The 26079-nt window shown below is 40.8% G+C and overlaps 1 protein-coding gene across 1 annotated transcript in view; it reads right to left on the bottom strand.

Moving 5' to 3' along the window:
- INPP5A (inositol polyphosphate-5-phosphatase A) overlaps nt 1–26079 on the bottom strand; it is a 778463-nt gene that overhangs the window by 375221 nt on the left and 377163 nt on the right. Inside the window, exon 5 of the mRNA XM_030202993.1 lies at nt 1639–1702. Coding sequence (XP_030058853.1) covers nt 1639–1702 — 64 coding nt within the window. The remainder of the gene's footprint in view (nt 1–1638; nt 1703–26079) is intronic.

Genomic DNA, 26079 nt, shown 5'->3' with positions numbered 1-26079 from the left:
TAATTAATGGACACACTAGCAAATGGCCATTCTAGCCACCTTTTTGAGCAGACTAGATGGACCATACAGATCTTTATCTGCAGTCATATACTATGTTATCATGATTTGTAAAATGGAATCAGACACTTAAAATAGGGACAGATACAGTTCAGCTTATGTAGCAAGTTGTTGGCCCTTACAAAAGATTTGAAATGTGTCTTCTGAATATTGCATACGAGTTTCCGTGATCTAAGCCAAGACTCTACCTGAAGCAGCTTTGTTCCAACTGCTGCCAATGAGAGAACATCTACTGAGTTTAGGCACCAAGATCTGGACATCATCAGCATATATACAGTATATAGTATTACTCCCAGGGCCTGCATCAGAAAGGCCAATGGGAACACATATATATATTAAATAGCATTGGCCCATGGAGAGATCCCTGGGGAACGCCGCAAGGGAGTTCAAAGAGGGTGGAAAGATCATGACTCCATAGAATTTGACCTCTCTTATCAGAAAGATAGGAGTGAAGCCACTGAACTACTTGGCCTTCTATCCCAACCTCTGCCAGATGGGAAGGACAACTCATGATCAATCATATAGAAAGACGCTGTCGTCCAATGACAGCAGTAGAACAGACCATTTTTTAGCCAATTCTGATTGAATGGTTCAGAGTAAACCTAACATTGCTATCTGTATTATGAGGTGGGTGAAAACCTATTTGATTAGGGAGCAGCACATGATGGGATTCCACAAAATCCATCAATCCAGAATGACCCATTCAGTGACTTTGGAAATAAATGGTAACAGGGCTATTGGCCTATAACTGGACATTAGGTCCCTATCTTGCTGAACATCTTTGATCTTTTCGTGTAAGGTGGTCAGTTTTCACACAGACATTACAGAGACCTCCATTATGCTATTCTGTATCATCCGAGTTATGTAGGGTAGAAAAACACCTGTAAAACATAGGTCAGCATGAGATCTGTAGGAGCTGTAGTTGACCTAACAGCTCACAAGGCACAATCACCTTAAACAACAGAATCTAGAAGTCTGTTCTAGAAGTTTGAACATCCCGAATCATCTTAGATGAAACCAATATTGCCTCCATGCTGCACTCCAACTCCGTCCATACACACAACCACCAGGAAAGTACACAGCATCAAAACATGGAGTACTTTTCCACTAGCTGGTATTCTACCAGGCCATTTACGTATACTCCCGAGTCTAGAACTAGGTGGCTTCTTAGACTTATCCCCTAGGTTACCCTTGAACACTTGAGTGATGAAGACGGCTCCCTCCTTTCCCTTCCCCTCCCCCTTACCTTCACAGAATTTCCCGCCTTTCCTATAAATTCATGGGGCAGAAACCTGATCAAATGAGTATGAGCACAACACTTAGCTGAATTTCAAAAAACATTATATTTTGAGGAAAAATGGCAAAAAGACCTGACTCAGAGATCAAACAAGTATCCTCTCATATACTACTGCACAACACTTGGCTGAATTTTTCAAAAAACAGTGTATTTTGAGGAAAGATGGTGAGAAAATGGTTCTCATACTCATGATAAACCTAAGCACGAGAACTATTTCTGCATACCCTCCGATCAGTCTTGAAAGAAAAGATATTTTAGGATTTTCTGTGAGTTAAAAGGATTACCTTTGAAATCAAACTGGTGGATGTTCTTCAAGGATTCATGGAGAAAGTAGAAGTTCCCTAGTGCCTGTGAAATAAGAACAAAAAAATTAGCATTTGGGACTGTAGCAATCAATGTAGAATCAAGGACGATTTCAGCAGAATAGAGGCACCTAAGAACATAAGCCTCACCATACTGGGATAGACCAAAAGTGCCCAGTATTCTGTTTCCAATCCAGTCTGCCTACTGTCCTAGCACAGGTCTTATTCAGACTATGGACTCCTGCTACTTTGAGTTGGATTTCAAAACTTAGTGGATAAAATACCATCCTATCTTGATTCAAGTAAATGTGCCATTTGAAATTTATTTCCCTTTTCCTTGAGTATACAGCTGAATGTTGGCATACTATATGGTAGCATTTGTATTTTTTAGCCTCAACAAAAGGGCCAGAGCTAGGGAAAGTACCAGTGGGAATTTTGTATCACTATAGAGTTCATTTTCAAAAGAGAAAAACATCCAAATAGTGGCATAAATCTGTATTTGGATGTTTTTCTCATAAAAACGTCCAAATTGGTATTTTTCAATGAAGTCCATCAGAAGTGCATTCAAATCATAAAGGAGCATGTTAGGGGCGTGTTAAACGTGGGATCTGGACATTCCTAACACTTGGACGTTTTTCAGCCATAATGGAAGAAAACAAAACTGTACAGGACTAAAACTAAGACATTTTGAGCTAGACCTGTTTTTATAACGAATATGGCACAAAAGGGTGCACTAAATGGCCAAATGCCCCCCCTCAAGTGGTCACTGACCCCCCTCCCAGTCTCCACATATTGAATACAAATATGACTTGGCAACCTCTATGACAGCCTCAGATGTTAGAGCCAGGTCTATTAGAGAAGAATGCACGTCCCTGGAGAAGTGAGGTGAAGCGTACCATGGAATGGGGGACTCTGATCCCTATCTCCCTCTACCTGTCATATTTGTGGTGGAAGCTGTGAGCCCTCCAAAACTCACCAGAAACCTACTGTACCCACATATAGGTGTCCCCTTCACCCATAAGGGCTACTGTGTACAGCAGTGGGCAGTGGGTTTTGGAAAGGTTTTTTTTTTTGGGGGGGGGGGGGGGCTCATAAAACAAGATAAGGGAGCAACAGTAAGATGTGTACCTGGGAACATGTTTTTGAAGTCCACTAGGGTGCCCCTGGGATGTCTGAGAGACCAGTCTACTAAAAATGCTGGCCCCCTCCTACATTCCAATAACTTGATTTTCTAAGTTTTTTTTAATGGACCAAAAAACAAAACGTCCAAAGCACAAAACCTTGTTAGAAACAGTATTTTTGAAAACAAAAGATAGGCGTTTTTCTTTTTGGAAAATTAACTTCTTTCTTATTCAAATTTTGGACATTTTGTGCAAAACGTCTAAAGTCAGACTTAGATGTCATATTGAAAATGCTTCTCCATATCTACTTCATTATGGGCACTCTGCACCTTGCACGATGTGTGGGAATTAAAGTACCCATATTCCCCTGAATTTTTAATCACCATTTAAAAATTACTACTTTTGTGTATACTCAGTGCAAGATTACATTCTATCCCTTGTTTGGACTCCTAAAAGCCCTGCTTGAAGTCTAATCCAGCTGTCCTCTAAATTCTCAGTAAAAAAAAGTATTTTCTGATATACTTTTTGAGCTTTGATCTCTTTAGCTTTATGACCTTGAGCTTTTAATTCTATGGAAAATGCATCCGTCTGATACTAATATATATTTAGAAAGATATGAAAACTATCTTTCAAAAAAATACCCAAGGCAGTGTACAACAAAAGTACAAAATCCAGCACTTAAAACATTATAGACTCAGTATACGAACAGCATCAAAAAGGTTCTGTAATTCTATAGGGCGAGGCAAAAAAATAAAAAAAATAACCCCCTAGAGCTTTTTGCTGTTTTCTCAGAATTTGCTTGGAATTTCAAAATGAAATTTTACAGCTTTATTTGTAGTTACTATCTATGTTTATGTGCTGAGTGGAATGAGAGTAACTTTAAACTCGGTGAAATTACAGACTTCTAACATGACCACCCAGTGATTTTTATAGTACAAACATTATTTGGGGGGAAAAAAGACAAGGTACCAGCTTACTGACATCATAGTGACGTAGATTTTTGTCTGGAGAGCAATGTTGGAGGCCTATCAAAGCTCCACCCAAACCTTCAAACAATCGCCAAACTCAAGAAAGTGCTGCAGATGATCTGGGACAGCCTGCTACAGGGACCAAATGACAAGGCTGTTGAGAACTTCCCAAAGCGACCGAAGGCCTGTGTTAAAGCTGGGGGTAGACACCTTGAACATTAACAATGACTGTGAAATTCTGACACATTGTTAAATATATTGTTTGAATGACGTTATTTTACTGTGTTTTAGCGCAAACTTTTTTAACGTGCAAAAATCACTAGGTAGTAACACTAAAACGTTAGTAACATCAACATTGCTTAAGATAATTAAATTTTGTTTAATAGCAATGTGTAAGTACGATGACTAAGTATGTAAAATTTCTCGTTGAAATTTAGAACGGTTGCTGAGAAAATGACAAAAAACTCAAGGGGATTACTTTATTTTGCCTCACCCTGTATAAGAGATTGACTGGTTTAAGAGGGCAAGTAGGTGTCTACTTGGATGCTATAAAGAAACATATGCACTTATTTGTCATTATAAAATACTAGCATAAGTGGCTGAAACTGCACTTTCCTTGCAGGTACGGACACTTATGTAACTGTAAATATGCACGCCTGGATTGTGCAAGTAGGCACGGAGATTTATGTATTTTATAATCTACATGTGTACTTGCTAATATTGTCCATGTTCCATACAAACTCTGCCCCTGTATATGTCTACCAGCAAAATACACGCCATCATGGCATGGCATGTACTTTTATAACAGCCTATTTACTTATTTATTAATTTATCACGCATGTATCCCACATTATCTACATCATCTAAGCAGATTATGAAAGTACAAATATAAAATTATAAAAAAATTGCAACAAATACAATAAATATACAGTCATTAAAATCAAAACAATGTACATTTATATCATATTTAAAGTGATCCATCTCATGAAACATCATAAAAAAGTCTTGGCAGAATATGTAGTTGCACAGGTGTGAGTGTAGGCTTATTGTAAATTTATTCAGGATGATTTATCCAAAATTTGATTTAAATTGGTCAAGTTTTGAAGAGTGATGCAGAAAACAAACTTTGTTGGCCCTAATGTCACTGACTATATAGTAAATAACAAAGAGGTCCTTTTACTAAGCTGCGTAAAGCTCTACGCGCCCAACGCACGCCAAAATGGAGCTGCTACTGCATGGCTCTTGCGGTAATTTCATTTTTGGCGCGCACCTGATACGAGTGGCCGAAAACTAATTTTTATTTTTAGATGCGCATTTGGCGCACGTAGGTCATTACTGCACGGTTACTGCGTGAGACTTTACTGCTAGGCCAATGGCTGGCGGTAAGGTTGCAGACCCAAAATGGACAAGCAGCAATTTTGATTTTGCCGCACGTCCATTTTCAGCAAATATTTTAAAAAGGGGCAATGAAAAATGGATCGGTGCGCACCCAAAATCCGTGCCTATACTACCACAAGCCATTTTTCAGCGCACCTTAGTAAAAGGACCTCAAAATCAGTTTCCCCAGCAAGCATTCTCAAAGTACCAATTTTTCAACACCAGCAGAAAGTGCTATCAGCAGTCACGTTGAGAGAAGCTCCATTCATTTTCTAAGCTAAGTAGCTTATGAATTTTTGGACCAATGAGGAGCATGCAGTGCTACATCAAAATATTGACTGCTGACAGCACTTGTATTGTGATACCTGAGGATCCCGTTATTTTAAAAAATGTTATTGCGTGACTATGAATATACTTGCAAGTCTGATGGTGCTGAAAAATTTCTAGTTTGAGAATGTTTGCTGGGAAAACTGATTTTGTTATATACTAACTATCCCCTGCGTCAATATTTGGACCTGTTTATTTGAACTGATTATATAGTGGCATTAAATATATGCAATAATTTAAAACCAGTGCCTGCATTAGGGGTGAAAAGCATATAAAGTTCTTGAATGACTTGAATATAGAAGATTTAAAAACGTAACTTACGGACAAGCAGAAGAGAAGCAGTGTGTTATAACAGATGATTTAGTTTGCTTTTGTCTTTTTACCCCTGTAGTGACAGAGACACCCTTCGGGAAGAGTTGTGTTTTGGCTCAGTGATTGCTGCATTATTTATGAGAAGCTGCACATCTAGAGATTAAACATTTGCTGATTTGTCAAAAGCACAAATATGAGGTCCTGCCCATCTCCTTGACATATTAGTTCATCCAACGCAAAACACTGTCACACATTTAATTGATGAGTACACTTCCTTGTGACCCAGGCAACCTGCTGTAGTTCCCTTTTTCTGTCTTGTTACGCCCACCAAAGTGGCAAATAAGTAAAAGCCGAGACATGCTTGTAGCAATCTCAAGGTGAACTATCCCAAAACAAGGACGGATTAGTGGAAAACTGCATATTCTAAAGGTAGAGAAAGAGAAAAGGGCTGGCGATGCTATTCACTTTTTAGAACAGTATGATTTCATAATCAGTTAGTAAAACAGAGAGGGTGGCTTCATGCCTTCTGTTTGGGGGAGGGGAGTCATTTTATAACTGCCTGCATTAGGAAAATGCATGAAAATGCCATAGAGAGGAATAAAAAGTGTGAACTAAACTTGGAAACTTTGTAAATCATCCCAGGGAAAGTGCCTGCCCCCTGAATTCCTCTAGTATAGTCAGCAAAAACTTTAACCTACACGAAGAGCAAGCAATTTTGCAAAAATACCATTTTACCTTATGTGCTGATTCAATTTTTCTTTTTCATTCATTTAGAATATTAATCCTAAAAGGGGTAGCCCCCACTCTGGAACTTACTCCCAGAGGAGCTGCACTAAACTCAAGACTACCTGTGCTTTCAATAAGGAGGCAACCCTGGCTCTTCTCCCAAGCCGTTAATGGTTGTGGTGACTAACTACTCACTCCACATCTGGACTAGCTTGATGCACACCCTTATTCAACTGTACATATAATCTGCCTTCAACCTAGTCATCCACTTATTTAAGCCTTTGCCTTAACCCATCCGGTCTGTAGGTTTGTCACAACTGCACTTGTCTCCTCTGTGTTGATATTGTATCATATCTATGTTATATGAATGTTCTACTATGCTGTCTATTATAGGGTGTAATTTGTATTCTGCTGACATTTACCGTATTTCTGTTATATGAATATTCTACTGTGTTGTTTTAATGTATATATTACTGACATTCTTTAAAATATTTATAACCTGCTCAATCCACAATGTTCTAGGCAGCTCACAGATAAAACATACATAGTCATAAAACCATCAAGAAACAGACAAAAAATACAAATCAAATTAACGTCTCCAGGTAAACTTCCTAACGTACTATTATTTATCAATGAACTCTCCTAAATAAATCAAATCATGCAGCCATCTAAATAAAAGTTTTAGTCTTGCTAAAACTGATTTACAGAAGTTATAAGTCTTATGTTCACAGGTAAATCATTCCATAATTTTGGCCCCAAAACATTAAAAGTTGACTTATCATAGTGGAGTGGAGCTACCACCTAGTGGTTAGAGCACTGAGCGGACAATCAAGGAAGCCTGGGTCAAATCCCGCTGCTACTCCTTGTGATCTTGAGCAAGCCACTAAGTCCTCCACTGTCTCAGACAAACTGAGACTATAAATCCTCTGGGGACAGGGAAACACCCTAGTGTACACAAATTTAACTTGCCTTGAGCAACTACTGAAAAAGGTGTGAGCTAAATCCAAATAAATAAATAACAATTATTATTCTTCATCTGTATATATGAATGTTCTTCCATGCTGACTATTATGGTATCACTTGTATTCTGATTATATTTATCATATTTCTGCTCTATGATTTTTTTTTTACAGTGCTGTTAAATGTTTCATGTTAGTCCTATTACTAGGATTCAAGTTTCTAGTTTCAAGTCTATCTCATTGAGGAGCCCGGCGGTAGTTTCCAGTGCAACAAAAATATTTTCTATGTTTGTAGCGCCGGTGTTTACCTGGCGGTAATCAGGCAGTGCCACATGCTGCCCATTACTGCTGGGTTAGTACAGGAGCCCTTACCACCACCTCAACAGCTGGCGGTAAGTGCTTCCCCCTGAAATGGCCGCTTGGTAAGTGGTTCACTTACCACACGGCCATTTCTTTTTTTTTAAAGACAGAAAGTCTTTTACCTGCTGCAGGAGAGCCTCAGTGTGCATCAAAAACATGCGCTGCACCTTTTACTGCCACTTAGTAAAAGGGCCCCCCCCCCCCCGATTATATTCATGCTTATTTTGGTTCAATATTGTTTATACTGTTAACCAAATTGTGACTTTTACGTCAAGCTGAACCTGCTGTATAGTGCCTTGGGTGAATCTCTTCATAAAGGCAGTTAATAAATCACAACTGAACCTGCCTTTCACCAAGTTTGCCTATTGTTTTAATTTTGTTTTATGCTGATGTGGTTATTTTGCTATTGTTGTGCTATTAATAAAATGTAAATTATCAAGCTATACCTGTTCTATACCACCTTCAGTGAATCTCTTAATAAAATACATAGAAAACACATAGAATATATATGTTCACACACCCACACATCTTCTTAAAGAGGAAATTCTGTAAATTGGCACCTCCATTTAGGCCTGCCAGGTACTGGGTGCCAATTTTGTAATGACATCTGTGCACCATGATGCCACTATATAATACTAGTATAAGCTGGCATAGGTGTGCCTCAGGTTAGGCCAAAAGAGGACTCCACCGGAGTGGAGGAACACAAAACACTATGAACTCAAAACCAACCAAAAAGAGTAGTGTAATCAAACACGACACTTCCAAAGAAAACAGGAAATGACGCAGATGCGATAAAGAACTTTAATTTCTATAAAAGACCCAACACGGCACAGTGTTTCAGCTATAGTGCCTGGCTCAGGAGTCTAAAATAATTAAAATATAAAATACATATATAAGAAGGAAAGAAATATAAAAATTAATAAACACATATAGGCACATCAAAAACATATGCTAAAAAATTACATAAATATAAATATATGATAAATAAATAATTGACCAGGACAACAAAAATTCTAACACAACAAGTGTATACAAATGATGGTAATTAAAAAGAACTGGAAAAACCAAGTATTACCATAAAAACTTTTAAACATGATGTGAAAAGGACAGAGGCGTCACTAACTTTTTTGGATATGTGCAACATAAACATACAAGAATATTCTCCCAACTATAACAATCACAATCTATAAACAAAAAGCATAAATAGCTGCACATTAGTATGAATTCTGCTACATACCAAGATATAAAACATGAATCATAGGCCCAATCAATTATGTCTTATCAATTGGAGGTGTAAACAGGCACGTCTACATGCACTGAGTGACGCACATAACTGATGATAGTATTCTAGAAGTCCAAACAAAAAAAACAGCACCACGGGCCTTTAAAAATGGAACACAGTTCTTTAATGAATGAGCCTTGACAAAAAGACCCGACATGGGCCGTGTTTCGGTGACTAGCACGGCCCGTGTCGGGTCTTTTTGTCAAGGCTCATTCATTAAAGAACTGTGTTCCATTTTTAAAGGCCCGTGGTGCTGTTTTTTTTTTGTTTGGACTTTAGTTTGTACTTCGTTCCCTCTCTTTTGTTATATCCAAGTATTCTAGAAGTCACCTGGAAACACACCCATGCTCCACCCACATATACACCTCCCTGCTGTTATGCACTACAGCATTTACATGCTACCCTATAGAATAGTGCCTAGTAATTGCCAATTACTGGCACCTATGGCATGCACATCTAGACACCAATTTATAGATAAGTATTAAATACTACTTAACAAATAAGAAAAATGGCCAAGTAAACCGTACGAGTTTCCCTCTTGACAACATTTTTTCTTCAGATTCATAACTTCTAAGGGAAAACATTTTTGCTTTCAAGATTTCATATAACTATATCTGCTTTGACAAAGCAAATGCATAAGCAATGTTTTTTTTTCCCCCTTAAAAATAAAACCATGTTTAAAACATGCAAATACCCTTTGTTTGCCAAAGGGTGCAAAACCTGCTCACAGTATTTCTAACCGCCTACAGGTGGTACACTGACAGGGGACCATATTAAGGTGCTATTTACAACGTTGTGCTGTAGTATTCCAATCAACTGGGTAACTGAAACCTGCAGTAACTACAAAACCTCAGTGGAAACTCTAGAGTGTTCTATACACTTGGGAGAAGGCAGCTGTGCTACTAATGCCGGGCAGAATGGCTGCTAGCTACAGTTAGCTACACAATCTGTCACAGTAGTTAACATGCACACCCTCTAATTAAAATCTGCATGCTGTGTGTTTAATGGGGCAATTAGTGCACTGCTCACCCTCTCTGCACCCTACTGATGCAGCACCACTCTCCCTCCCTGCCCTCCACCAATTCAGCACCACTCTGCCTCCTTGCCCCGCTCCCCCACTGATGCAGTACTGCTCTCCTTCCTTGCCCTCCCCCAACGCAGCACCTCTGCCTCATTCTCAAACCCCCAGTCCAGCACCTTTCCCTCATTCTCAATCCCAAAAGCCTCAGCATCTCTTTCATTCTCAAACCCACAGCCCCAGTCCAGCACCTCTCTCTCATTCTCAAACTTCCCGCCCCCCCGAATCCCACCATCCAACTTGTCTTTGAGGTCACCTGTAACCAGCCCTGCAGCTTCCCTTCTCCAGCGTCCCACTCCCTTGTGATGCAATTTCCTGGGGTTTTTTTCCCAGCAAGGCAGGACGCAGTCGAGGGAGAGAAGTTGTGTCAGAGGGAGCAGGGTGTGGCACTGGAGAAGCAAAGCCGCAGGTGATCTCAGGTACGAGTGTGAATATAGGATGGGGGGCAGTTTGAGATTGAGGGAGAGGTGCTGATTGCGGACAGGGAGAAAAGGGGGAGACATGCTAGACCACGAAGAGAGGACTGGACCCCGAATATGTGTGAAGAGCGGTGCTCAGCGTGTGAGGGCAACAAAATGTGTGTGTCACATACCTAATGCTTGTGACTTGGTATCTCTGGGAAGGGAGGGAGAAGGGAAGGACTGACGGGGGTGCGTACATAATGCATGCATCTTGAATGACTACTCCACTGGCCAATGCCACTCTCTTCCACAGATAGAGGATAATTTTATGGCAGGGCAACCAAGACAATGAAGTACCTATTTTAAAGCCTATTTTATGAAGACACAAATGAGCCTATGTATCTTCATAAAAATCTAGTACATATCCTGAAGATATGTGCGGACATTATGTAAATCATGACTCTGCCTACACTCCAACAAAACTCCGTCCCTGAGAGCACCTACAGTGTATGTATGACATACTTTTTAGTTGTGATCCAATTTTATAAGAGGTCTTTTGGGGGTATATATAGAGGTTTATACAGGAAAAAGGGTTAATTAAAATACTTCCTTAAGGTCTAACTTAAAAAAAAAAATTTCTTCAGGAGATGCAGAAATATTTTGTTTTAACAATCCTGACAGGCTGTCTACCTTTCTTTTGAAAAGCAAGCAGTATTTTAACAAGCTTTCTTATGAAGACCGTATGCCAGGCACTGCCAAAACGTTACAAGTTGATGAGTTTATTAAAAGCATCACAGTGATTATTTAATGTTAATGTGTAGCAGTTTATACACAACCGTGTAAACAACTTGGCAACAGTAGCACTGTGCTTCTAAAATACAGTGACAGAGGACGACATTGATAAGAAAAACAAATCACTAGTGGAAGAGAAAACAGTCCTTTATTGAAACTTGGCCAATTAGCCTGCCAGAGGAAGAGGGCAATGCAAATCAGAAAGGGAGGAAATGATGTCACGATAACCAGAAGACTTCTGGGTAATGTGGTTCCAAAAGGACAGGTGATAGGACCAAAATAGGGTGTGATCTAGGCCCTCTATCAGCTGCTTTTCAAGAGACAGGAGCTGCGAAAAGCTGAAAAGCAGCTGAGGAGTTCTTCAGAACTGGCAGCTGGAGCAAAGGTTAAAAAAACTGCAAAGACCAAGTGGAAACAGGAGCCAGTTGCTTGAAATTCTACAATGTTGCCACTCCGGTTCAAAAGCTCAAAGTTGGAGAGCCTTTCACTAAATCTCCCTAGGCCACTTCTTGAACTCTCGGCAGCCATTTTGAAGTGGCGCTGGGAGCAAGACAGATCTGCAGCTGCGCCGGGCAGGAAAGAGGGTGCTCTTTCCTGCCCCGAAGAGGCCACTAGACCACCAGGGCACGATAATAAGGTAAAGGAGGCGAGGGAAGGAGAGGACACCCTGATTGTACAGCGCTGTGTAACCCTGGCAGCGCTTTAGAAATGTTAAATAGTAGTAGTAGTAGTAGGCCCGCCTGTCCGTCCACCTACCCATTCATCCGCAAACCCGGACAAACAGCCAGGCTGCCAAAAACAGCCCAGATGCCCCGTAGTGTCCTCAAAAACAAGACATGTCTCGGTAAAACCGGACATACGGTAACCCTAGCTAAGGGGGGGTTGTAATTTGGATCCTTGTCCAGCTTATTTACGGAAGCAAATGTCTATAAATTTGAAAGCATGGTTAGTGTGCTCAACTCCACTTTGCAGGAGGGAAACTTTCCCAAAGAATTTGTTTAAAGAGGAAGGTTTGGATTGTAAGGTATATGCAAACTATAGACCTGAGGCTCATTCACCTGTATTTGCAAAAATAATGGAGGGAGTGGTGGCTATACAATTATAGGATTTTATTTATTTATTGCATTTGTATCCCACATTTTCCCACCTTTTTGCGGGCTCAGTGTGGCTTACAATATGATATGAATAATGGAAATACAATATGTTACAACTTGGTTATGGATTACATTGAGCTGAATATCAATTGTTGGCAGATGCCAGTTCTGGGTTCTGTACTTTGTTTAGTACGGACACAGTGTTGATGGCACTGTTGTGGATTGATAAGGGTATTCAAGTTTTTGCGATACATCTTGATTTGTCTGTGGCTTTTGATTTAGTGCGGAGTGTACGAGACAGTCAGAAAATCTTCTTAACAGTTGACTTGGGTTGACTGACAGGGCCTGTGTCAGGAGTCTGTGACAATGTGAATGAATAATAGGACTAGGAAAACGATCTATATCACATGAATAAAAACTTATCAAAAGTGATTGCACATATACCCCCGGATTCTATATATGGTGTGCCAAATAGCATGTGCTAAATTGTGCACGTGGCCAATTTACACACACTACTCAGTTAACGAGCCAATTATCAACACTAATTGGCAATAATTGGAATTCACGCGCACATCTTTTTAGGCATATTCTATAAAGAGGTGATGTAAATTCCAGCACTCATAGCCATAAAGGAGGTACGGCAATGGGAGGAGTGTGGGCATGTTGGGGCCATCAATCAATCAATCTACGCACGTGGTTACAGAATTTGGAGAAGCACCCCTTGATTTAGGCGCAGCATTTACAGCATCTTTTCACTGCCGTAAATTGCTGCACCTAAATTTAGGTGCATTCACCTGGCCTATGCACTATTCTATATACTGTCTGAATGTAGATGTAGCTTATAGAATACAGCTAGGCGTGTGAATCAGATGCGCCTAGATTTTAGTTGCCATATATAGAATCCAACCCATAATGGCTAAATCGGGTAAATCACTAGGGGGTCCTTTTACAAAGCCATAGTAAAAAGTGGCCTGCAGTAGTGCTGGTATGTATTTTAGGTACACTGGGCCATTTTTATTTTATTTTTTACCACGGCTGGGGAAAAGGCTATTTTTTAATTGGCTGGGAAATGGGTAACATAGTAACATAGTAGATGACGGCAGAAAAAAGACCTGCACGGTCCATCCAGTCTGCCCAACAAGATAACTCATATTTGCTACTTTTTGTGTATACCCTACTTTGATTTGTACCTGTGCTTTTCAGGGCACAGACCGTACAAGTCTGCCCAGCACTATCCCCACCTCCCAACCACCGGCTCTGGCACAGACCGTATAAGTCTGCCCAGCACTACCCCCGCCTCCCAACCACCAGTCCCGCTTCCCACCACCGGCTCTGGCACAGACCGTATAAGTCTGCCCAGCACTACCCCCGTCTCCCAACCACCAGTCCCGCTTCCCACCACCGGCTCTGGCACAGACCGTATAAGTCTGCCCAGCACTATCCCCGCCTCCCAACCACCAGCCCCGCCTCCTGATCTTGGTATGTACTAATATTAAAATTAGTGCATGCCTATTTACGGCCTGAGCCCTTACCAAAACCCATTGACCTAGCAGTAAGGTCTCAAGTGCTACCCCCTGCGGTAATCACGCAGCGCAGGATTCTGCATGTGCCAAACTCGGAAATACCCCTGGATGCACACGCTACCCCGGCGGAAGTGCCAATTGGGAGCATGCTACCCTGGCAGTAGTGACAATTGGGCGTGCGCTACCCTGGTGGTAGTGCTGATTGAGCACCCACTACCCACGCATTATCCCTCCCACGCCTTTGTAAAAGGGCCCCTAGATGCATTTCTTCATGCGAAGCTAGATCTGCAGCCATTATATGTGCAATAGATCACTTTTCACAAGTATTTAGCCATGTGATACAGATCTAGTTTGCTTCTAGACCTATATTGTTCATGCACATTGTCAAAGACTCCTGACGCAGGCTCTGTCGCTGATACACGGTTCGTGTCAAGTCAGATTGAAGAACTGTCTTTCTCGACCATTCCACTCTTTTTCTTTGTTTGCTTGCTTTATGCAGAGTGCGGACTCTTGTTTGTTTTTTCTGTTCTTTTGATTTAGTTCATCATGAGACTATGTTGCAGCGATTAGATGAGATTGTGATGGCAAAGGGGAGATAAAGGGGCTCATTTTCAAAACATAAAAACGTGCAAAAAACAGCAAAAAGTGGCAGATTTTTTTTTTTTTTTTTTGCCAAAACGTCCAAATCATTATTTTCAAAACCCATTCTCAAAACCCATGCAGTGCATCCAAATCACAAGGCGGCTGTGACAGTGACCTCCTCTCAGCCCACAAATATGTTAAAGAAACGGTACATACCATATACTCTACGACAGCTTCAGATGTTATGGCCAGTCCTATTAGAGCAGCAAACAGGTCCATGCCTGTCGATGCAGTGCACTGTAGGGAAGGGAACCCATGCCTATATCCCACATTAAGTGTTACACTTGAGGTGGAAAGTGTGAGCCCTCCAAAACCCACCAAACCCCTACTGTACCTAGATATAGGTTACACTTGCAGACATAAGGCCAGTTGAAGTGGTGTACAGTTGGGTACAGTAGGTTTTTGGTGGGTTTTGGAGGACTCCCTATACAATATAAGGGGGAAACTGTGAGATGTGTACTAGGGACCTTTTATGTGAAGTCCACTAGAGTGCTCTACTGCTCTGCTGGGATGTCTGTGTGGCCAGTCTACTAAAAATGCTGGTCCTCCCCCCCCCCCCCCCCCCCCCCCCCCCCCACACACACAACAAATGCCAATGGCTTGCTTTTGTATGTTTTTGCCTTGGATTTTTTTTTTTTTCAAAAATAGTTCAAAAAGATAGACACACCGAGCACAACAACTTCTAGCAAATGGCCATTTTTTTTGTGTCTGTTACATTTGTACCCTGTGCTTTCCCACTCATGGCAGGCTCAATGCGGCTTACATGGGGCAATGGAGGGGTAAGTGACTTGCCCAGAGTCACAAGGAGCTGCCTGTGCCTGAAGTGGGAATCAAACTCAGTTCCTCAGTTCCCCAGGACCAAAGTCCACCATCCTAACCACTAGGCCACTTCTCCACTCCTTTTTGAAACAAAAAGCTAGACCTTTTTGTAGTTCAAAAATTGCTATGTTCACCGCTCAATTTTTGGATGTTTTCATCAAAACATCAAAAATCAGATTTAGATGTACAGTGGGGGAAATAAGTATTTGATCCCTTGCTGATTTTGTAAGTTTGCCCACTGACAAAGACATGAGCAGCCCATAATTGAAGGGTAGGTTATTGGTAACAGTGAGAGATAGCACATCACAAATTAAATCCGGAAAATCACATTGTGGAAAGTATATGAATTTATTTGCATTCTGCAGAGGGAAATAAGTATTTGATCCCCCACCAACCAGTAAGAGATCTGGCCCCTACAGACCAGGTAGATGCTCCAAATCAACTCGTTACCTGCATGACAGACAGCTGTCGGCAATGGTCACCTGTATGAAAGACACCTGTCCACAGACTCAGTGAATCAGTCAGACTCTAACCTCTACAAAATGGCCAAGAGCAAGGAGCTGTCTAAGGATGTCAGGGACAAGATCATACACCTGCACAAGGCTGGAATGGGCTACAAAACCATCAGTAAGACGCTGGGCGAGAAGGAGACAACTGTTGGTGTCATAGTAAGAAAACGGAAGAAGTACAAAATGACTGTCAATCGACAAAGATCTGGGGCTCCACGCAAAATCTCACCTCGTGGGGTATCCTTGATCATGAGGAAGGTTAGAAATCAGCCTACAACTACAAGGGGGGAACTTGTCAATGATCTCAAGGCAGCTGGGACCACTGTCACCACGAAAAAAACCATTGGTAACACATTACGACATAACGGATTGCAATCCTGCAGTGCCCGCAAGGTCCCCCTGCTCCGGAAGGCACATGTGACGGCCCATCTGAAGTTTGCCAGTGAACACCTGGATGATGCCGAGAGTGATTGGGAGAAGGTGCTGTGGTCAGATGAGACAAAAATTGAGCTCTTTGGCATGAACTCAACTCGCCGTGTTTGGAGGAAGAGAAATGCTGCCTATGACCCAAAGAACACCGTCCCCACTGTCAAGCATGGAGGTGGAAATGTTATGTTTTGGGGGTGTTTCTCTGCTAAGGGCACAGGACTACTTCACCGCATCAATGGGAGAATGGATGGGGCCATGTACCGTACAATTCTGAGTGACAACCTCCTTCCCTCCGCCAGGGCCTTAAAAATGGGTCGTGGCTGGGTCTTCCAGCACGACAATGACCCAAAACATACAGCCAAGGCAACAAAGGAGTGGCTCAGGAAGAAGCACATTAGGGTCATGGAGTGGCCTAGCCAGTCACCAGACCTTAATCCCATTGAAAACTTATGGAGGGAGCTGAAGCTGCGAGTTGCCAAGCGACAGCCCAGAACTCTTAATGATTTAGAGATGATCTGCAAAGAGGAGTGGACCAAAATTCCTCCTGACATGTGTGCAAACCTCATCATCAACTACAGAAGACGTCTGACCGCTGTGCTTGCCAACAAGGGTTTTGCCACCAAGTATTAGGTCTTGTTTGCCAGAGGGATCAAATACTTATTTCCCTCTGCAGAATGCAAATAAATTCATATACTTTCCACAATGTGATTTTCCGGATTTAATTTGTGATGTGCTATCTCTCACTGTTACCAATAACCTACCCTTCAATTATGGGCTGCTCATGTCTTTGTCAGTGGGCAAACTTACAAAATCAGCAAGGGATCAAATACTTATTTCCCCCACTGTATATTGAAAATACCCCTCAAAATATCTAAGGAATGAACAATGTGTTGTGGGGTGCTGCAAAGGGCCCCAGTGTCTTCTATTTTACTTAACATTTATTTAGTCCCTTTAGGAAAGATCCTGAGTGAATTGGTGGGGGGGGGGGGGGGTGATGTATTTTATGTATTCAAATGACATTACACTGGTGTTTCTGATCAAAAGTTCAATTCACATAACATCTTTTTTAAATACTGTGTTCAGGATTCTGAAGGATTGAATGAATGCAATTTTTTTTTAATTAACCCAGATAAGACAAAAATAATATGGGTTGGAGGATCATCAATTAACCTTACTAGTCAGTCAATTGATTTGGACAAATTTTGGTCTCCTCAGAGGTGAGAACATTGGGGTATAAAAGATGCTAACTTGACTATGGAATCGCATGTTAATATAGTACTTCAGAAAGTGTACTACCAGCTGAAATTAATTAGGCAAATTAGTATATTTTTGGAACCTAAGGGGGTCTTTTACAAAGCTGCGCTAGAGTTTTTAGCTTGCAGTAAAAATCAGCTGGTGGTAAATGCTGAGACACCCATTATATTCCTATGGGCGTCTCAGCGTTTACTGTCATCTGGTTTTTACCGTGAGCTAAAAACGCTAGCGTGGCTTTGTAAAAGGCTGCCTAAGTTCTTACAAGTGATTATGCAGGTTATGATCCTATAGGGAAAGATCAATGGAGTAGGGTGGAGGGAATGGCACTTCCAAAACCACGAGGGAATAAAAAAATCTTCAGACACAGTGTTTATTTCAATAAATACACCTTGAAGACTCGACACAGAACCGTGTTTTGGCACGGAGCACCTGCCTCAGGAGTCTGAAGATAGATGCATAGTGAATTTGAAACACTGTATGAAAGAATAATCTTTAGTGGTGCAATGCAGTTCAGTCAAGTGCCAACAAAGCTCTTCATAAAACAGTTTCATGACGAATCTTCAAGTGTATTTACTGAAATAAATACAGTGTCTGAAGATATTTTTGATTCCCTCATGTTTTTGGAAGCGCCATTCCCTTCACTATACTCCATTGATCTTTCCTGCTATGTCCGTAGGGCTGGTGTTCTTCCGCTTTATGTGGTTGTTTTCTCCGGCTATGATCCTGTCCCATTTGGATTACGTGAATAGCATACTTTTGGGTCCAACCGATAGGCAACTTCGTAGGCTTCAATGTTTAACAGAATGTAGCAGTAAAAATGATTTGGGAGGGGTGGGTAAGTTATACAGAACATGTGACACCATATCTGATAAAATCTCACTGGTTACCTGTTAAAGCGAGGAGAGATTTTAAAATTCTAACACTGTTTTTTAAAATTGTATATGAGTTTCACACATGTCTGTGTTCCTAGGAGGAACTTGATCTGAATCAGAATTGAGATTAGTGATACCAGGACCATCAGAGCTTCAATTACAAAATACCAGCCCCTGAATTCTATAAGTCGCTAAAACGTATGCGCTGAATTTAACTGAATAATGACCCAATTAGCACCTATAATTGAGATCTTAACAAGCAATTATTGGTGCTAATTGCATTTAACTAAAATTTACACACATATATACTTTTAACATGCAGGTCCAAAAAGGGGGCATGGCCATGGAAGGGTCATGGGAGGATCAGGGGCATTCTTAATTTATATCTGTTGTTATAGAATAAAGAGGATCTGTGCCTTACGCACGGAGATTTACACCAGGTTTCACTGGTATAAATGGCAGCACCTAAATGTAGTCATGGTTCCCAGCACTAAGCGCTACTCTATAAATGCCGTTTATAGAATAATGCAAAGCGTTATTTTTTCAGTACTAATTTCTTAGGTGCCATTTATAGAATTTAGTCCTAGACGTAAAATTATTAATGGCCATGGACCTACAGTGTGGAACTCATTGCCTAGTGCATTAAGGATGATTTCTTCTTATAAGATTTTAGCAATAATTGAAAATGTGGCATTTTTTTTATAAATATCTGCTAAATGCATATTTTTTGATATGATTTTAGATCTATGTTATGATTGTAATCTGCCTTGAACTGGAATGTTAAAGCAGAACGTAAATATTCATCAAATTAATAAAAAACAAAAGTTGCATCCAAATTGAAAAACTGTACAAGCAAATTGCAAAGCCCTTTTGCTCAAGTGTGGTAAAGGTTTGCAGCTAACACCTAGTAAGTGCTCAAGCCTCTGCAGTACCTAGCGAAGACGATCTCAGCATCTGCCCCTGCATTTACCGGAAAAACCTTCACCACACAATAAGTGAATCTGCTTTGGTGACAGCATGCAGTAAGTTATCATGTACTAACTGAAAGGTGCAGTGAACACCCATTCCCTGCCCTCTCCCCACCCCATTCTTAGATAATAGCTAGCAGGTGAATCAGTATGAACTGTTATGCCAGCAAGATAATGGTTACCACAGTCATATGCTAATTTACACAGTAATTGCTTACTGCATCTTTGTAAGAGGACCCCTAAATCTTAATCCAATAATTGGTAGACTGTTTTCAACATTTAACCTTTATGGGAAAGCATATTGTTGTACTAATAATTCTAAATTACAGTGGATATAAACTAATCAGACTTTAAACCTGATCTTTCATGTACGTGTCAGAACTGTTTCCCCATAAGTCAAACCTATGGGGAGAGGGACTGAAGCTGCATGGTATGACTGAGCCAGCCGATTCTCATATTTCACTGAAAATTGTGGCTGCTCTCAGTAAAAAGTTGTGCTTCAGAATTTGTTGTTTACATTACGATCTGTCCTTGTCAATTACTTTAAGTTGGTAAGATGACCCAGATGTTAAAATCTGATTAGCGGACTATAAGTCATTGAAATGAAAAACAGTTAGGAGCTCTGATAGTGGATCATTGTGTACATATCTCTCACAGATCCGAAGAGATGAAGTGTTTTGTAATTGATCGGGTACCGCCAAATTCCAGAGGGACAGAATGCCCTTACATTTTGTCCTTGAAGGAACAAAACTGATTTTTTTTTAATACTCCATCAGACCTTTTGGTCTTAATAATGAAGCACAATGGAGGAGCATACTGAGATCAGCTCCTAACCTCTGTGTGTGGATTACATCTGTTATACTTACAGGTGTCTTTTTGACTTCACGCCATTATTTTCTAGATGTGATGATAGTGATTATTATTATTGTACATGGCACATAACACAAAGATTTTTAACGTATTTATAAATGACCTAGAGATGGGAGAAACTAGTGAGGTAATTAAATTTGTTGATGACACAAAGTTATTCAAAGTCGTTAAATCGCGGGAGGATTGTGAAAAATTACAAGAGGACCTTACGAGACTGAGAGACTGGGCGTCTAAATGGCAGATGACGTTTAATGTGAGCAAGTACAAAGTGATGCATGTGGGAAAAAGGAACCCGAATTATAGCTACATCATACATGGTTCCACGTTAGGAGTCACGGACCAAGAAAGGTATCTAGGTGTCGTTGTTGATGATATGCTGAAACCTTCTGATCAGTGTGCTGCTGCGGCTAAGAAAGCAAATAGAATGTTAGGTATTATTAGGAAAGGAATGGAAAACAAAAATGAGGATGTTATAATGCCTTTGTATCGCTCCATGGTGCGACCGAATCTCGAATATTGTGTTCAATTCTGGTCGCCGTATCTCAAAAAAGATATTGTGGAATTAGAAAAGGTGCAGAGAAGGGTGGCAAAAATGATAAAGGGGATGGGAAGACTTCCCTATGAGGAAAGGCTAAAGCGGCTAGGGTTCTTCAGCATGGAGAAAATGTGGCTGAGGAGAGATATGATAGAGGTCTATAAAATAATGAGTGGAGTTGAATGGGTAGATGTGAAGCGTCTGTTCACGCTTTCCAAAAATACTAGGACTAGGGGGCATGCGATGAAGCTACAATGTAGTAAATTTAAAACAAATCAGAGAAAATTTTTCTTCACTCAACGTGTAATTAAACTCTGGAATTCGTTGCCAGAGGATGAGGTAAAGGCGGTTAGCTTAGAGGAGTTTAAAAAAGGTTTGGACGGCTTCCTAAAGAAAAAGTCCATAGACCGTTATTAAATGGACTTGGGGAAAATCCACTATTTCTGGGATAAGCAGTATAAAATGTTTTGTACTTTTTGGGGATCTTGCCATGTATTTGTGATCTGGATTGGCCACTGTTGGAAACAGGATGCTGGGCTTGATGGACCTTTGGTCTTTTCCAGTATGGCAATACTTATGTACTTATGTACTTATTTGTCTCGTACCACTGGAGAATTAGAATTTGATCCAGAAGCTTAAGAATCATCCAGGTATTGTCATAAAATGTAGCTAGAACTCAACAAAACTGTTTTTGTAAGTCCACTTATCAAATCTGAAATTTTGAAGGTTTTGTAGAAATTTGTCCAGCTTTGGCGTGATACTGCCTAAGGCACCTACAACAACCTTAATGTGGTGAGGGGACTTGTGTACCTCAGGCCCTAATGTTCAAAAATGCGGGTGCAAGAGGTCATTAGCGATGTACTAGTGCCCGCATTTACTAGCGCAGAATGATCAGAGGGGTTTAGCGCAGCAAATGAGCGTGCCAAGCCTTAGCACAGATAGCATGCAAATGTAGTCAAGCTCATTTAAATCATTTTGTATTCCTCCCTAATGATCAGAAAAGAGCGCCTGAAACAAAGGTGCCTTACTGCTGTAAAAAAATAACCTCAGGTCAGAGCAGGCATTAGGGTGTTGGAAGAGACGATTTCCCATGATTATCATGCTTCTCTCATGATTCCTTCTGCAAAATCTACCAGTTTTGATTGCTTTTGGAAGCAGAAGGAAGCCCATGCAAGCCATTGAGCGCTGGTTGTGACCAGACCTGAACATGAAGCACATACATTGGTGTTCTTGTCCTGCATCTAAATTCAAGAGGGCCATGCTTAAAAAAAAAAAAAAAAAAAAAACACATAAAAACAAAGCACACATTGACCTCTGTTACTTGCATCTAAATATAAGCATTCAGAAAAAAAGTTTAAAACACTTATATTTAGGCTGCAGAAAACAGATGCCTATGTATGCTTCATATTCAGGTTTTACCAGGCACATGCAAACAGGAGCTGAGCTTACCGCTGAACTCTTCTGCGCAGGTGCCAAGCACAATCCTCCCACCGAACTCCCTAATGCTCAAAGCTATGAGTGCACCTATATTTGCATCTCATTAGCTTTGAGCATTAGGGTGTGGTTCTTCGGCGCTGTTCCAGCGGTATTTTTATAGTGCTATTCAGAATAGCGCCAGAGGTTTGATTATCGGCCCCCTAAGTGAGACCAAGAGCCATGGTGGCAGCACTATAGCTACAAGGAGGGTCTCCCAATCCAGACAGATCTTGGTTGGGGGCTGGACTAAGAGTGGTCCAAACACAACCCATTCTCAATGATGAATACAAGGCAAAAGACATCCACACCGGACTGGTTGTTACCCAGGGAAACTGCTCCTGGGATTCAGTCAACAAATGGGCTATAGAGCTGCTAATTATAGTACTTCTAGGTGAGTTGGGTTTTTTAAATCTTAATTGTTTTTAAATGATTTCAATCATTGAACTTTAATATTGCTATGAGGTACAATTTTTATGAATGAAAACATTTGAGGATGTGAATGGATTTTTCATTCAGTGAGAATGGGTAAAATCCATCATGTGACTAGGTTGACTATTACAAGTTCAGAATATTGTTTTCAATTTAGTATAGCTATAGGTATAACATTCTGAGGGTGTGTGGACAATTTCTGTATCACTACTCCTTGATTTTGGGCAAGGCACTTACACTATGATCAAAACTCCAGCGCTGCACGGAACAGCGCTGGAGTTTTTGCCACAGCAGCACCTTAAACTAACACCCTCGTGATTGAAGCTAATAGTATGCAAATGATATGTGCGTTATTAGCTTCCATCATGAGGGAGCAAAGTGGGTGGATGGCATCTGTGTTCAAAAGTTGTGCGATAAGAACAGGCCTTGCCGTAGATAATTTTATGAACCATGGTGCAGATTTTGAAGGCTATACGTTCTTTGATTGGGAGCCAGTGCAGTTTTTCTCAGAGGGGTTTGGCACTTTCGAAACGCGTTTTTCTAAATATGAGCCTGTCCGCCGTGTTCTGAGCGGTCTGTAGTTTCTTTATGATTTGCTCTTTGCATCCTGCATAAATTCCATTGCAGTAGTCTACATGGCTTAGTACCATTGATTGTATCAGGTTGTGAAATATTTCTCTCGGGAAGAATGGTTTCACGCGTTAGTCTCCACATTGAGTGGAACATTTTCTTTGTTGTAGATTTCACTTGGCTCTCTAGTGTAAGGTTTCGGTCGATTGTGATGCAAAGGATTTTCAGGCTGTCTAAGATAGGGAGTGTGTAATCTGGGGTTTTTATATTTGTGGGTTTGTTCACATTGTGTTGGGATGATAGGATGAGACAGTGTGTTTTTTTCGGTATTGAGTTTTAGTTGAAATGCATTTGCCCATGAGTTCATAATGTTCAAACTTAGATTGATTTCGTTGGTGATTTCAGTCAGATCATGTTTGTAAGGAATGTATACAATGACAAATGGCTTCATTTGGAGGTGGGAGGAGTCATCATTTCTAGTGCACTGGTCCCCCTGACATGCCAGGACACCAACCGGGCACCCTAGGGGGTACTGCAGTGGACTTCATAAAATGCTCCCAGGAACATAGCTCCCTTACCTTTTTTTTTTTTGTTACATTTGTACCCCGCGCTTTCCCACGCATGGCAGGCTCAATGCGGCTCACATGGGGCAATGGAGGGTTAAGTGACTTGCCCAGAGTCACAAGGAGCTGCCTGTGCTGGGAATCGAACTCAGTTCCTCAGTTCCCCAGGACCAAAGTCCACCACCCTAACCACTAGGCCACTCCTCCTTGTGTGCTGAGCCCCCCAAAACACCCCCAAACACATTACCCACAACTGTACACCACTACCATAGCTCTTACGGGTGAAGGGGGGCACCTATATATGGGTATGGTGGGTTTTGGAGAGCTCGCTATTTCCTCCACAAATTTAACAGGTAGGGGGATATGGGTCTGGGTCCACCTGTGTGAAGTGCACTGCAGTACCCACTAAAACTGCTCCTGGGACTTTCATGCGCTGTCATGTACCTCAGTATGATATCTGAGGCTGGCATAGACGGTGGGGTTAGTGACCACTGGGGAAGTAACAGGAGGTCATCCCCAATTCCCTCCGGTTGCCATTGGTCATTTTGGGCACCTTTTTGTGCCTTATTCGTAAAAAAAAACACATCCGGTGGAAACGTCCAAGTGTTCGTCATGGACATCCTAGCTTTTTTCGATTATGGGTCAAAGATGTCCAAGTGTTAGGCATGCCCAAGTGGCAGCTTTGCCACGCCCGCGACACGCTCCCTTGAAATTTGGACATCCTTGCGACGGACTGCAGTTGGAGACGTCCAAAATCGGATTTCGATTATACCGATTTGGACATCTTTGTGAGGACGTCCATCTTCCGATTTATGTTGAAAGATGGATGTCCTTCTCTTTCGAAAATGAGCCTGTGAGTGAAATAGGGTGATACTGGGATAGTTTTTAAATGGTTTAAGCAATTTTGGGGAAAAAAGTTTGTATAAGGTATAGAAGAATGGGCTTATTTCAATCCCTTGGCGCCTTTTATGCAGAGTTCCACAGGGCTCACCTTGATCTTTAATATCTATATGAAATCTTTTGGAGAGGCATTGACTAACTTGGTATTCTAGTGTTAACATATGCAGATGATATTTTTCTTCTCTGCATAGTGCTAGAAACATTTGATAAGACCATGGAACTATTAAACAAAAATATTTCCTTGGTAGATTCTTGGACTAACAATAATATTTTAAAACTGGACAGAAAACAAAAGTTGTACTGCTTGGTAATTTTAATTCAATTCCACAAAAGAATTGTATATCAGATAGGGGAGAAGCCTTGCAGATATTTTTTTTCTCACACCTTTTTCAGTAGTAGCTCAAGGTGAGTTACATTCAGGTACACTGGATATTTCTCTGTCCCTGAGGCAATGGAGGGTTAAGTGACTTGCCCAAGATCACAAGGAGCAGAAAGAAAATAAATCAAAAGATTTAGGTGTGATTCTTGATTCTAGGATGACACTTGAAGATCAGTTAACACTTTGAATAAAATATTTTTTCAACTGCAGCAATTAGGCTGTTAGGTCTTTGTTAAGTCCACAAAGTTTTAGATGTGTTGCCCAAGTAGCATTAGTACCAAATTTGGACTATTGCTTTGAAATCACCTATGTAAAGGCGGTATATCAAGTAAAGAAATACACATAAACATAAAATAAGAATAATTCAATATATGGGGGTTTTGCAGTAAAAATGTTTTAAAAGCAGCAGTTACTTCAAAATACTACAGCCAGATTCATTTTTAGAGCAAATAAGTTTGAGAAAGTCTCTCCTTTGTTGAAGAGTCTCCATTTGCTTCCTGTAAATTCTAGAAGAGAATTTAAGATAGCTTTTCCAAGTTTGAAAGGGGACAGACTGAAAAAGTATCTGGAATAATCTTACAAATATTTAAGTACAAAAATCTGGAATATTTTGCCCATTGAAATCAGAAAATCTAGCTCTTACTTGCTGTTTCACATGGCCGTTAATACAAAAATAAATGGAACATCAGCTATTTTACAGCTGCAGCAAAAAATGGCCTTAGTGCATAGAAAAAAAGCATGCAAGGACACACTACCTGCAGCTTAGTAAAATGGCCCCTTAGACTGTAAGCTCTCTGGGGACAAGGAAGTCTTTCCTGTAGCTGAGTATAATTCTCCTTGATTTATCACTGAAATGATGTAAGCAAAATCCAAATTCCATTCACTCCC

This window comes from Microcaecilia unicolor, chromosome 5, assembly GCF_901765095.1.
Source record: "Microcaecilia unicolor chromosome 5, aMicUni1.1, whole genome shotgun sequence".
NCBI classification, from domain to species: domain Eukaryota; kingdom Metazoa; phylum Chordata; class Amphibia; order Gymnophiona; family Siphonopidae; genus Microcaecilia; species Microcaecilia unicolor.
The sequence above is the reverse complement of the archived record's forward strand: the minus strand, read 5'-3'. Positions and strand labels throughout refer to the sequence as shown.